Raw genomic sequence first — 13126 nt, forward strand, 5'->3', positions numbered from 1 at the left:
AGGGGCTCACTGGCGCCATGGGTCTAGGTGCGTAGCAACCAGATGCCAAGCCTCAGTGCCATGTACGCCTCCGAGCACAGCCTCCTGCTGGAGCAGGTGGGCTCCGAGTTCTTGCCTCCTCCCAAGCACACCTTCGAGGTTCGAGCAGAGACCGACTTGAAGACCATCTGCAGAGCGATCCAGCGCGTCTTGCTTGCCTACAAGGTGAGGCGCTGGCGTTGCTCTGGGTCCACTCTCCCTGGGCCACGCGTTGACTTGCTGTTCCCTCTCCCCTGAGTGGCTTGTAGTCCCCAGGCCACCTGTCAACTTGTTCCCCCCTCTGCCCTGAGCTGCGTGTCTACCCCAGGCTGTGTGTCAACCTGTTCTCCCCTGTGCTCTGAGCTGTGCATCCCCCCTGGGCTGTGTGTCAACCTGTTCTCCCCTCTGCTCTGAGCTGTGCATCCCCCCTGGGCTGTGTGTCAACCTGTTCTCCCCTCTGCTCTGAGCTGTGCATCCCCCCTGGGCTGTGTGTCAACCTGTTCTCCCCTCTCCCTTGAACTGCGTGTCTCCCCCAGGCTGTGTGTCAACCTGTTCTCTCTGTTCTGAGCTGCATGTCTACCATAGGCTGTGTGTCAGCCTGTTCTCCCCTCTGCCCTGAGCGGCATGTCTCCCCCAGACTGTGTGTCAAACTGTTCTCCTCTCTGCTCTGAGCTGCATGTCTCCCCCAGGCTGTGTGTCAACCTCTTCTCCCCTCTGCTTTGAGCCGCGTGTCTCCCCCAGGCCGTGTGTCAACCTGTTCTCCCCTGTGCCCTGAGCTGTGCATCCCCCCCGGACTGTGTGTCAACCTGTTCTTCCCTCTGCTCTGAGCAGCATGTCCCCCCCGGGCTGTGTGTCAACCTGCTGTCCCCTCTGCTCTGAGCAGCACATCTTCTTTCGGCCACGTGTCAACCTGCTCTCCCCTCTCCCTGAACCAGGAGGAGCGCCGTGGGCCCACACTGGTTGCTGTGCAGTCCAGCTGGGAGCTGAGGAGGTTGGCGGGCGAGGTTCCTGTGCTGGAGGAGTTCCCCCTGGTGCCGGTGCGGGTGACTGATAAGGTCAGCTACGCAGTCCTGGATTGGCAGCGCCATGGGGCGCGGCACATGATTCGACACTACCTTCACCTGGACACCTGCCTATCCCAGGCATTTGAGATGAGCAGGTGAGTGCCACACACTCTGTGGCTCCGGGTGTCTCCTTGGCTGCCTGGGGAGTTGGCCAGGCAGGTATCTTGTTTGTCTCTGGGCAGGTGGGCACCTCACTGCTCTGGGCTGGCTCTGCCTCTGCACAGGTATTTCCACATTCCTGTCGGGAACCTTCCGGAGGACATCTCTACCTTTGGCTCTGACCTCTTCTTTGCCCGCCACCTCCAGCGCCACAGCCACCTCCTCTGGCTCTCCCCCACATCCCGGCCTGACCTGGGTGGCAAGGAGGCTGATGATAGCCGCCTGGTCATGGAGCTCGATGACCACGCCACAGTGGAGATCAACAGCTCGGGCTGCTACTCCACAGGTGAACAGACGTGCTGAGGGCCTCGTTGAGCGTCCCCTGAGACCCCAGGCCAACTGACACTGTGGGATCCAGGGAGTCAGCCAAGGCTAGGGGAGTGGGGGTCTGGGCAGCGGCAGTGCTGGGGCAGGTGATCCTTATGTGGGCGTGGGTGGGGTGGGTGCCACGAGGTAGTGGACTCAGGTGAGCGGGGCCTTGTGTGCAGTGTGTGTGGAGCTGGACATCCAGAACCTTGCTGTCAACACCGTCCTCCAGTCGCACCGGGTCAACGACATGGAGGGGGCCGCCAGTGCAGGCATCAGCTTTGACGCGATCCCGCAGGCCTCCCTGGAGGACATGATCACTGGCAACCAGGCCACCTCCATGCCAGCCAGCTATGACGAGACGGCCCTCTGCTCCAGCACCTTCAGGTACCTGGAGACGCCCGCTGCCAGTGCTGTGCGGTCCCCATCGAGGAACACCTGGTGCTTTTTCTTTGTTCCCTTGGCCTCTTCTCCAAAGAGAGGAAAACGGAAACTACAGCTGGGGTTGCTGGGCCATCCTCAGTCAGTGGGTGGAGCTGCGGCTGCCATGCACTGAGGCTCCCTGTCATAGTTATTTCTGCCCACCGCCGGCACGTGCTGTCCTGAGCACCCTGGTCCCAGGCGGGGTGTCTCACAGGGACCTTTCTAAACCACTTCTTTCGGTGAGGCTGGATGTGCTGTGTTGGAGTCTGCAATGGGCATGTAGGCGTGCGTGTTGGTCAGAATCGCTGTGGGAAGCACAAGCAGGATGAACACATGTGAAGTGGGGCAAGGGCAGACGCTGAGTGGGAGAGCCAGCGTGGGCGCGGGTGAGCAGTGTCTCAGGAGAGAGGGAGCTGCCGTGCCGGGCAGCATCACAGCGGCTATGTATGATCCACACATGCTGCCTTTAGCTGTGGCTGTCTCCAAGGCTCTGCGTGTCCCCTGTCCCTGTCCCAGCACTGATTACTCAGCGAGGTCGTGGTGTTGTTGAGTGAGTGCAGTCGGGTCGGGAGGCGCAAGTGGGAAGAACCAGTAGCCTCACTGAGGGCAAAGCGGCAGGACAGGAGGAGAGGGGAGGCCTAGGGTGGAGTTGGGGTCAGCAGAACTGGGAGCCCGGAGGCTGAGCAGGCCCAAGGTTCCGCCTGCGGGTGGTCGGGCGAGCCTCCACGTCTCTTGCAGGATCCTGAAGAACATGGTGGTAGGCTGGGTGAAGGAGATCACGCAGTACCACAACGTTTACGCCGACAACCAGGTGATGCACTTCTACCGGTGGCTGCGGTCCCCGTCCTCCCTGCTGCACGACCCCGCCCTGCACCGCACACTACACAGCATGATGAAGAAGCTGTTCCTGCAGTGAGTGGTGGCGGCCCCCTGGGTCGGGCAGGGGCCGTGCTCTGCCGGCCACTCTCGCCAAACATGCTGGTCTCTCAGCTGCAGGCGCCAGAACAGTGCCTCTTGGATAAATAGTCCATTTCCGGGTGAATGGCACCTCAAGTCGGAAGGACCCCAGGAGCCTTCAGCTGCCACTGCAGCTGTGTCTGTGTGTCTGTGTGTCTGTCTGTCTGTCTGTGTATCTGTCTGTCTGTCTGTCTGTGTGTCTGTCTGTGTGTCTGTGTGTCTGTCTGTGTGTCTGTGTGTCCGTACCTGTGTGTCCATACATGTGTCTGTCTGTGTGTCTGTCTGTCTGTGTGTCCGTACCTGTGTGCCCTTTCAGGGAATGCTGAGTGCAGAGGCTCTTCACCCCTTTTTACATAAGACGTTGTTATTGTGTTTATTGTTTTGCACTCTGGTTGTTTTAGTTAGCACTGTATCATGGAGATACACATATGGGTGTGTCCTACTGACGAACGTTTAGGCGGTTTCTGGCCTTACACCGTCACAGATAACGTATCGAGGAGTGATCTCGTGCGTAAGGCCATCCAAATATATCTGCAGGTAATTTCCCAGAAGCTGAACTGTTGCCAATTGGACAGGTGTCATAAGTAGATAAATAAATAACTGGGACATACAGTAAAGAGCCTCCTAGAGGTTGGGCAGCTTGTTTGTTCTCAGCACCTGCTGAGAGTTGTTACTGTTATTAACACCATGACGGCTTTCAGTGTTACCTCGGTGAACTTTCTCTTCAGATCCTTTGCCCATCTTTCTGTACTCTTGTTGGTCTTTCTTTTATTTATATTAAAATGATCCATTTTTCTGTGATACAAGTTATAAATTTGTCTCTTCAGACTTAGATTACATTTTGTCTTTGTTTATACTATGCAGAATTTTTTATTTTTATGCGGTCAGCTCTAGTCTTCTCCATTGTTTCTGGGTTCTAAGTACATTAGAAGGGCTTTTCTGCTTCAGGATTATGAAAGATTTTTCTCATGGCTTCTTCAGGTGTTCTGTAGTTTTATTATCCCTGTAGCTTCTTGACCGGCTATTCTGAACTTGCTCCCCAGGCTCATTGCTGAGTTCAAGCGCCTGGGGTCGTCAGTCGTTTATGCCAACTTCAATCGCATCATCCTCTGCACAAAGAAGCGCCGCATCGAGGACGCCCTTGCCTACGTGGAGTACATCACCAACAGGTAGAGGCAGGGCTTGCGCTTGGGAGAGGCACCTGGGGTGCAGCCTCGGCTGGCTTCCGAGCCCAGCCTTGCCGAGGGCCCCCCAGCCTTGCCGAGGGCCCCCCAGCCTTGCCGAGGGCCCCCCAGCCTTGCCGAGGGCCCCCCAGCCTTGCCGAGGGCCCCCCAGCCTTGCCGAGGGCCCGGCTGTGGCTTAGGCCAAGGTGACTGGTGCTAGACTGGGAGAGCTCAGGAGCACAGCACGTACAGTAAAGCAGCAATCACAGGGTGAGATACCATTGTAGCGAAACACTGGCGGCACTGAGATTGGCAGATACGTTGCTTTGAGTTTAGAATGGCCCGAATAGCCACCTTTGGAAAGAGAATTGCAAGAAGTTGTTGCATATGTAAACCTTTCGTAGATACTGATGTCAACGTTTGCTTTTAGAGCCGAGTTTATGTAAAGTCTTTGGTTGTCAGTGCTGGCTGTTACTTGCTGACTTTTAGACAGCGGCTGCCTGCCTGCGTCTCAGGCCATGTGAAAGGGCCTCCTAGAACCTGGCCACACGTACCATACACTAGGTGTTCTCTGCATGTAAGTAGAAGACATAGCCACAGTGAAATGTCCATGGTAGTGTCCTTCATTTGTTCTGTTTATAACCGGCAGCTCACACTGCTGGGGGAGTTTATGTGGAACACAAGGATAAAGCATGTTTCTAAGCACAGAGAAAGAAGTTGCTAGTGGATGTGCAGGACCAATATCCGGTAGACATGGTCAGTTTTCCCTGCACACGGGCAGCACCGAGGGGCACCTCATGCTGAAGGGTTGGTAAATCTCATTACTGAGCAGTAGGGGGTGGAATTAAGAGGACTTACTCCTCATCAGAATGTGTGTACTATAATTTAAATAAGCTCGTCATTGTCATCCTTCTCAGACCTGCAGTCAGCAAGCCACTGTATCCACGGTGTGCACCTCAGTTCTGAGATAAACTTTCACTGTCAGTGTTCTCACTGTGGGCTGATCAGATGGGCTTATCTTAAAACACCTTTCCTGGTACTCCAGATGAGCCTGGCCCAGACAGGCTGTGGCCCAAATAAGGGTGGGAAGGGTATACCTTAGGATTTTCTTTCTTTCTGTCTCTTCCCTTTCCTTTTCTTCTTTCTCTTCCTCCTTCCTTCTTTCTGTATTCTTCCTTCTTTTTAATGGACCTTAGGTGCAAAAGATTGAGTTAATAATAGGCCAACTTGACTTAGGAGTGATAAGAATAAAGATAACCTATGAGAGCTTGATAAGAGAAAGCAATGTTCTTAGTGACCTGTCACTACAGACTGAGGCCAGGGAGCAGAGGCAGGTAACCTCGTGGGCCTGCCCCTGAGCATGAGAGTATGTCCACTTTTCCTGTTTGTGGCCCTCAGATTCATCTGGGCAACAGGCCAATTTGAATTGGTTATTACGGATTTTCAACTTTGAGTTCTTTAAAACCTCACTTTGCTTCCCCGTGGCGCCCGTCCTCGAAGAGTGAGCTTCATGCAGGGATTGTCACACGTAATTTAATGCTTTGTTTGACTCTCTGACCTCTGAAGATATTTCTTCTTTCACAAGCCATGGAAATGGGCAATATCTAAGGAGGAATTAAATCATTCAGAAGTTTTATTTTAACTTCAGTTGAGTTCATTATTCTCCAAAGGAGGCTCTTTATCTGTGTTTTTATATTTAAGGTGGATTTCTTAAAGGCAGCATAGAGTTGAATCCTGTTTTGTTGTCCAATCTGACAACTTCTGCCTGTTCTTTGGGGTGTTTGGACCTTTTACATTCAATATGGTTATTGATATAATTGGGTTTAAATTGAACATCCTGCTTTTTTTTTTTTTTTTAACTCCATTTGTCCCTTGTTCCTTTTTTCTTTTGTTTTTGTTTCATAATTTTAATGGTTGTTTTATGGTGTATGCTATAAATCTTTATCACAGTTGGCCTACGAGCAGTATTACACTACTTTGTGTATAAAAAAAAATTTTTTTTTTTTTATACACAAAGTAGTATAGTATAAAGATTTTACAATAGTTTGCTTCACTTTGACCCTCCCAGCCTTTGTGCTATTGTCATACATTTTACTTCTGCATATATTAGAAACCCAACACTGTATCAATATATTTTCATTATTTTTGTTTAAATAATCAGTTATTTTTAGATTTAAATAGTAAGAAAAAATTTACCCATGTAGTTATTATTCCCAGTATTTTTCATTTTTTTGTGTAGATCCGTATTTTTATCTGATAACATTTTCCTTATGCCTGAAAATTTCGTTTAACATTTCTTGTGGTGCATCTGCTGGTGATGAATTCTTTCTGCTTTTGTATGTCTAAAAAAATCTTTATTTCATCTTCATTTTTGAAAGTTACTTTCCCTGGGGGTAGAATTCACTGGGTATAAAGATACTTTACTGGGTTGCTATGAGTCAGAATCTACTTGATGGCGATGTGTTTATTATAGAATTCCAGGTTGACTTCTTTTTTTTCAGTTCTTTAAGATGTTCTCCACTGTCTTCTTGCTTGCTTGTTTCTGATGAAAAGTTGGCAGTCATCCTTATCTTTGTTTCTCTGTATAAAGTGTCTTTCTTCCTTCTGGCTACTTGCAAGTTTTTTTTTTTTTTTAATGGCTGGCAGTAAGCAATCTGATTATGATGTGCCTTAGTGTTGTTTCTTCATAGTTCTTGTGTTTGGGGTTTATTAAACTTCTTGGATCTATAGGTTATAATTTTCATGAAATTTGGACTTTTTTTAGGCATTATTTCCTCAAATACTTTTTCCCTCCTCCCCGCTTCTTTGGGGACTCCAGTTACACATATACTAGGCCACTTGAGGTTTCCTCACAGTTCACTGATTCTCTGTTCAAGTCGTTTTTTTCCCTCTGTGTTTCATTTTAGATAGTTTCTATTATTACGTCTCTTAATTCACGAATCTTTTTCTGGAGCGTCTAATCTGTTGTTAATCCTACCTCATGTATTTTTCATTTCAGACATTGTCGTTTTTATTTCTATAAGATCGGTTTGGGTCTTCTTATAGATTTTATGTCTCTACTTAAAATATTCAGTCTTTCCTCTAGCTTTTGAAACACATGAAATACAGTTCTAATAACTTTTTTAATGTCCTGCTAATTCTGACATCTGTCAGATCTGATTTTTTCCAATTGATTGGTATTTTTTTCTCCTTGTTATGTGTTGTATTTCCCTACTTTTTTGCCTGTCTGGATATTTTTGACCGGCTGCTAGACATTGTGAATTTTACCTCATTTTGTGTTGGATATTTTTTCAGACCTGAAAATATAATTGATAGAGTGGGAGAGAAATGTATAACAAAACTCAAACTCATAAATAAGACCAGACTTACCGGTCTGATAGAGACTGGTGGAACTCCCGAGACTATAGCCCGTAGGCCTTAGACACCCCTTTAAACCTGGAACTGAAATCACTCCCAGAGATCACATCGTAGCCATGTAATAGACAGGCCTATAAAATGAACAGTATACCAGTGAGGGATCTACACCTCAGAACAGTCAACTACATGAGACCTAAAGGGCAGCATTTGCCCAAAAACAAAGTTCAGAAGGAAGGTAGGGGTAGGAAAGCTGGGCAAATGGACATGGGGAGCCCAGGGAAAAAGAGGAGAGAGTGCTGACCCATTCAGGGGTTGTAACCAAAGTCAGGAAACAAGCTGTGTACAAATTGTTGAATGAGAAACTAGCTTGCTCTGTAAATTTTCACCTAAACAACAATAAAATGTTCACCAAAAAAGACAATATATTGAGCTTTAGTCTGTATACAGTTGTGTTACTTGGAAGCAGTTTGATCCTTTTGAATTTCTTTTTTTTAAGGTTTGTTAGGCAGAGCCAGAGCAGCTGCAGCATTTAACCTAGCGCTTATCATTCTCCACCCCTGAAGCAAGACTCATTTTGAGTATTCTCCCCAGTGTGTGATGAATTATGAAGCTCTCCAGGCACTGTTCTTACCCATGTGTCGAGCACAGCTCTGTCTAATCCTTCCGGGTGGCTCTTTCCATGGTCTCATGTAGTTTTCTAGGTGTATTTGTTGATACTCAGTGCTCTGCAGAACACCTGAGGGCAGCCGTCTGAAGCTCTCTCTGGCTCTCTCCCTGTGCACCTCTCTCATCTCAGCTCTGTCTTCTCAACACAGAGAGTCTGCCAGACTCTGCCTCCCATGTCCAATCCCTGCTTCTCCATCCTGATGGTGTGTACCTCTCCTTAAGTTTATTACGTTTATGGTTCCCTAGAAAGCTTGAGGGATAACATAATCTGAATCCACTTTACATTCCTTTATAAATAAGTGGAGGGTTAAGTGGAGAAAGGAGTCCCAGGGTGGCGCAGATGGTTTGCATCTGACAACTTACCTGAAAGGTTGACAGTTTGAACCTACCCTGAGGTGCCTCGGGAGAAAGACCTGGCGATCTGGTTCTGAAAGGTCGCAGCCTTGAAAACCATATGGAACACAGTTCTACTCTGACATACACGGGGTCGTTATGAGTCAGAATTGACAGCAACTGGCTTGGTTTTCTTTTAGTGGCGAAAACTTGATTTCATTTAAGCAGTTTCTGTTTTGCTCCTTTTGCAGCATCCACTCTAAAGAGATCTTCCATTCCTTGACAATTTCTTTCTCTCGATGCTGGGAATTTCTTCTCTGGATGGATCCATCTAACTACGGGGGAATCAAAGGAAAAGTCTCACCAAGTATTCACTGTGGACAGGTAAGAGGTACCAGTCTTGGGGAACTCAAGTGTGGAATCTGAAATGGCTTTGGGGGCCAGTGTTCATTCCTTCAGCAAATACTTGGTGATCACGTACCATGTCCCAGGCACTGTTCTAGGCCCTGGTAGCCCCACAGTGAACACAGCAGACTGTTGTGGGTAGAACACCATGAACAAACAGACCAGTAAGTATAGGATACACTGTCAGCAATGGTGAGGGCTCAGGGCAAACACGCAGCAAGGTAAAGGCATGAAGAGCGCATGGGGGTAGAAGGTGGTCAGACAGGGCAGCCCAGGAGGCCTCTCCGGGGAGGTGGGTTGAAGCTGAGATCTGCAGGAAGCAGGCGAGCAAGCCTCGCTAACAGGAAAAAAAGCTGTCATGAAAAAACAGCAAGATCATCTCTTCTGTGCAGCGAGAGTCTCTGGAAGGGGAGGAAGCAGAAAGAGAGCAGGAGGAAGAGGAGGAGGAGGAGGAGGAAGAGGAAGGCTTGGAGGAAGCCAGAGTGGAGGATTTACTGGAGAACAACTGGAACATTTTGCAGTTTTTGCCACAAGCAGCCTCCTGCCAAAGCTACTTTCTCATGATCGTCTCAGGTGAGGCCAAGACACGCTGCCTCCTGCTGTGCCGTCCTCCACACCAGGGTCACCTCAGGGCTGTGCACTGGTCAGTCAGTGTGTCTGGGACATGTCTGGACTGCATAAAGGTGGACATTCAGGAGTTGCTCCTGGCTTGCATGTGCCTCACAGTCCTGACTTTGTGACATTTAGCCCTGAGGCACCTGCCATACCTCCCCTGTGCTCCGGGACGCTGGCTGTGTCCCACCTTGGACATGGCTGGATCAGGGGCCGCCCCTCGTCTTCTGTGGGGCTGAGGACAGCTGCTCCTGAGTGGGCACCAAAGGCCTCAGATCTGCTCCAGAGAGCTGTTTTGGTGGTGCCATTACACACCAAGACGAGCCCTGAGAGAAAAGAGATTAGGGACATTAGAAGCCACTGATCCCCAGCTGCTGTGAGGTCTCACTGTGGTGTGAGACTCTTTGTGCCTCCAGTTAGTGTCTGCTGGCCCAGCTTTCCAGGGGTGGCGTGCATGAGCTGAACACCTGGATGGGTAGGTCGTTCAGATGAGCAGTTAATGATGAGCATTGTGACTAAATTGTCAGCAGATGGGCACACACATACACCCTCATAAATAGTGGTGGGGGTGGTTTGATTTGTAACTGTTTTCTGTCTTTGTCTGCTTGTCCTTGGCTTCTCTTCTTCTGGGCATATGGGCCTGGCAGAGTTTCAGAGGAGGATCACTCACATGTGTGTCTCGCCTTCGTTCTGCTGGAATAGTTTCTCCCTCGCTTGCCCACGTGAAGGGTAATAATGCACTTGGCTTCGTTGACACAGCACCCTCTCTAACAAGGAGTGTGGGCATCAGTGCAGGCCTGTGATTCCTGCTTCTCTCACGGACTTTGGGCTCCCTTAAAGGCCGCTCTAGGTCATAGCCAATCACGAGGTTTCAGATACAGGCCGGGGTAGGGCCCCTTGGTCTTCTGGCACTTTGCCTACTCTCTCCCAACAGCGTATATCGTGGCCGTGTACCACAGCATGAAGGAGGAGCTGAGGCGCAGTGCCCCAGGGAGCACCCCAGTGAAGAGGAGAGGGGCCAGCCAGTTCTCCCAGGAGACGGAGGGTGCAGCTGGGGCCCTACCTGGTGAGTGCTGGGGCCTGGACCCCCTGGGCACAGCAGGTGGTCCACACAGAGGTTCTGAGGCCTGAGCCCCACCCAAACCCTCCCCCACTGTCCTTGTTCCTATGCAAGATGATGACAGGTGCAGTGGCCCTTATCTCTCCAGGAACGATCACCTTCTCTCAGGACTATGTGGCAAATGAGCTCACCCAAAACTTCTTCACCATCACGCAGAAGATCCAGAAGAAAGTCACAGGCTCTCGGAACTCCACGGAGCCCTCAGAGATGTTCCCTCAGCTCCCGGGCTCTCACCTGCTGCTTAACAACCCAGCGCTGGAGTTCATCAAGTATGTGTGCAAGGTGAGGATGCAGAGGTGGGTGTGCACATACATACTCCCCAGGACTGCCGGAGCCCAACAGCATGCTGGTGCTGAGCTAGGTGTGAGGACTCAGTGGTGAGCAGGTGGTGAGGCCCTGTGCTGTGGTGCTTGAGTTCCAGTGGGGAAGACAGATAAGCTTGGAGAACAGGGCCAAGTGCTGAGGAGATGAAACAGGGAGATAGGGGAGTGATGACAGGGTTGGGCTGGGAAGAGGAAGGTCCTTCAGAAGGTGGTGGTGGAACTGAGACCTTTAATGGCCAGGAGAGCAGTTCATGTGGAAAGGAAATAATATTCTAGACAGAGGGGTAGCATGGAGGCCCACAGGAAGAACCTAACTGCCTTTTGAGGTTCTGAGTTCAGCAGAGGCACAGTCACAGATCCATCACCCAATCCAGACAGAGAGCAGTCCCTCCCGCCCCGGAAGTTCCCCTGTGCTCTCTCCCTACCCCTGGCCGTGGCAGCTACTGGTTTATTCTCTGTTCCTATGTAGTTTTTGTTTTATTATTACTTATATGGAAACCCTGGTGGCATGGTGGCTAAGAGCTATGGCTGCTCACCAAAAGGTCGGCAGTTCAAATCCACCAGGCGCTCCTTGGAAACCCTGTCGGACAGTTCTCCTCTGTCCTATAAGGTTGCTATGAGTCGGAATCAACCCGATGGCAGTGGGTTTTTATGTATATAAAGTGAAATTCGCTTTTTGTAGAATGCAGTTGTGTGAGTTTCGATGGACAGGTAGCATTGTGCCACCATGATCAAAGCAAGGATACTCCATCATCCTAAAGTATGCCTTGTGTTGCCCCTCTGGGGTCAGCCCCTCCTTTTACCTGCAGCCCTTCCCTATTCCTATATTTTTTAACTTTTTCAGAATATCCTATCAATGAAATCAGACATTATATAGCCTTTGGGAACTGGCTTCTTTCACTCAGCAAAGGGCATTTGGGATTCATACAGGATGTTGCACGCATTGGTGGTTCATTCCTGTCTGTGCTGGGTAGTGTTCCGTTGTATGGACGTGCCATTCACAGGTTGAAGGACACTTGGGTTGTTTTTGTTGTTTGGTAAATATGTATACGGCTGCCATAAACATTCTTGTATTGATGTCTGTGTGAACACAGGTTTCATTTCTCTTGAATAAAAACATAGGAGTGGAATTGCTGGGTCATATAGTAAGCTGCTTTTTTTTTTTTTTTTTTTCTCTGTGAGAAACTGCCAGGCTGTTTTCTAAAGCGCTGTGCCCGTCTGCCTCCTACCAGCAGTCTGTGAATGGAGCTCCGGTGGCTCCACGTGCTCGCCAGACCTGGCATTGTTAGTTTTTCACTTTAGCTATTCCAGCAGGTGTTTTAAATTTCATTCCTCTAATGACTAACGATGTTGAGCATTTTATCATGTCCTTATTTGACATATCTTCTTTGGTGAAATATCTGTTCAAATTTTTTGCCCATTTAAAAAAAAAAATTGGATTTTAAGAATATTGTTGAGTTTTAAGAGTTCTTTTTGTATTCTGGATACAATCCCTTTATTGGATATGTTTTGCAAATATTGCCTTCCAGTCTTTGACTTGCCTTTTCACTCTCTGAACAGTTATTTTTCAATGAGCAGAAGATCTTCATTTTGATCTAATTTACCATTTTTTTTGCCTTTTATGGGTATGCTTTTGGTGTTCTGTATAAGACATCTTTGCCTCAGCCAAAGTCACAAAGATTTTCTCTTATGTTTCCTTCTAGAAGTTTTTTAGTTCTAAGTTTTACATTTAGATCTATGTTCATTTTGAGTTGATTTTATGTATTATGTATATCGTAGGTCAAGTTTCATATCTTTACATAAGCATGTCCAATTATTTCGGCACCATATATTGAAAAAACTCTTCTTTCTCCATGAATCATCTTTGCATCTGTTTCAAAAATTAATAGCCCATATATGTGTGGGTTTATTTCCAGACTCTCCATTGATCTAATACCTGCTCACTAACACCACATTGTCTTGCTTTCTACCTGCTTATTACTTTATATTAAGTCTTCAAATTAATTAGTGAGATTGGTTCAACTCTGTTCTTTTCTTCAAAATCATTTGGTTCTTCTAGTTACCTGCCTTCTTTATATATATTTTTAGATCAGTTTATCGATTTCTATAAAAAAAATCCTCTGGGATGTTGAGTGGAACTATTTTGAATCTGTAATCTACGGAAAGCTGACGTCTTAACAATATTGAGTCCCCCAATCCATTTAGATCTTCTTCAGTTTC

The 13126-nt window shown here is 48.3% G+C and overlaps 1 protein-coding gene across 6 annotated transcripts in view; it reads left to right on the forward strand.

Annotated features, from left to right (window-relative positions):
• The window catches only part of POLE (DNA polymerase epsilon, catalytic subunit), a 54725-nt gene that overhangs the window by 25081 nt on the left and 16518 nt on the right, over positions 1-13126 (forward strand). For 4 of the 6 annotated variants that reach the window (XM_049866303.1, XM_049866305.1, XM_049866304.1 and 1 more), the window contains 10 exons: positions 28-204; positions 954-1177; positions 1307-1527; positions 1730-1934; positions 2709-2882; positions 3971-4096; positions 8698-8830; positions 9244-9424; positions 10398-10529; positions 10672-10865. In XM_049866303.1, the coding sequence (XP_049722260.1) occupies positions 28-204; positions 954-1177; positions 1307-1527; positions 1730-1934; positions 2709-2882; positions 3971-4096; positions 8698-8830; positions 9244-9424; positions 10398-10529; positions 10672-10865 (1767 nt within the window). The remainder of the gene's footprint in view (positions 1-27; positions 205-953; positions 1178-1306; positions 1528-1729; positions 1935-2708; positions 2883-3970; positions 4097-8697; positions 8831-9243; positions 9425-10397; positions 10530-10671; positions 10866-13126) is intronic. The other 2 variants (XM_049866308.1, XM_049866307.1) reach the window with 2 other exon arrangements.

The sequence above is a fragment of the Elephas maximus genome, chromosome 22 (assembly GCF_024166365.1).
Source record: "Elephas maximus indicus isolate mEleMax1 chromosome 22, mEleMax1 primary haplotype, whole genome shotgun sequence".
Taxonomy (NCBI): domain Eukaryota; kingdom Metazoa; phylum Chordata; class Mammalia; order Proboscidea; family Elephantidae; genus Elephas; species Elephas maximus.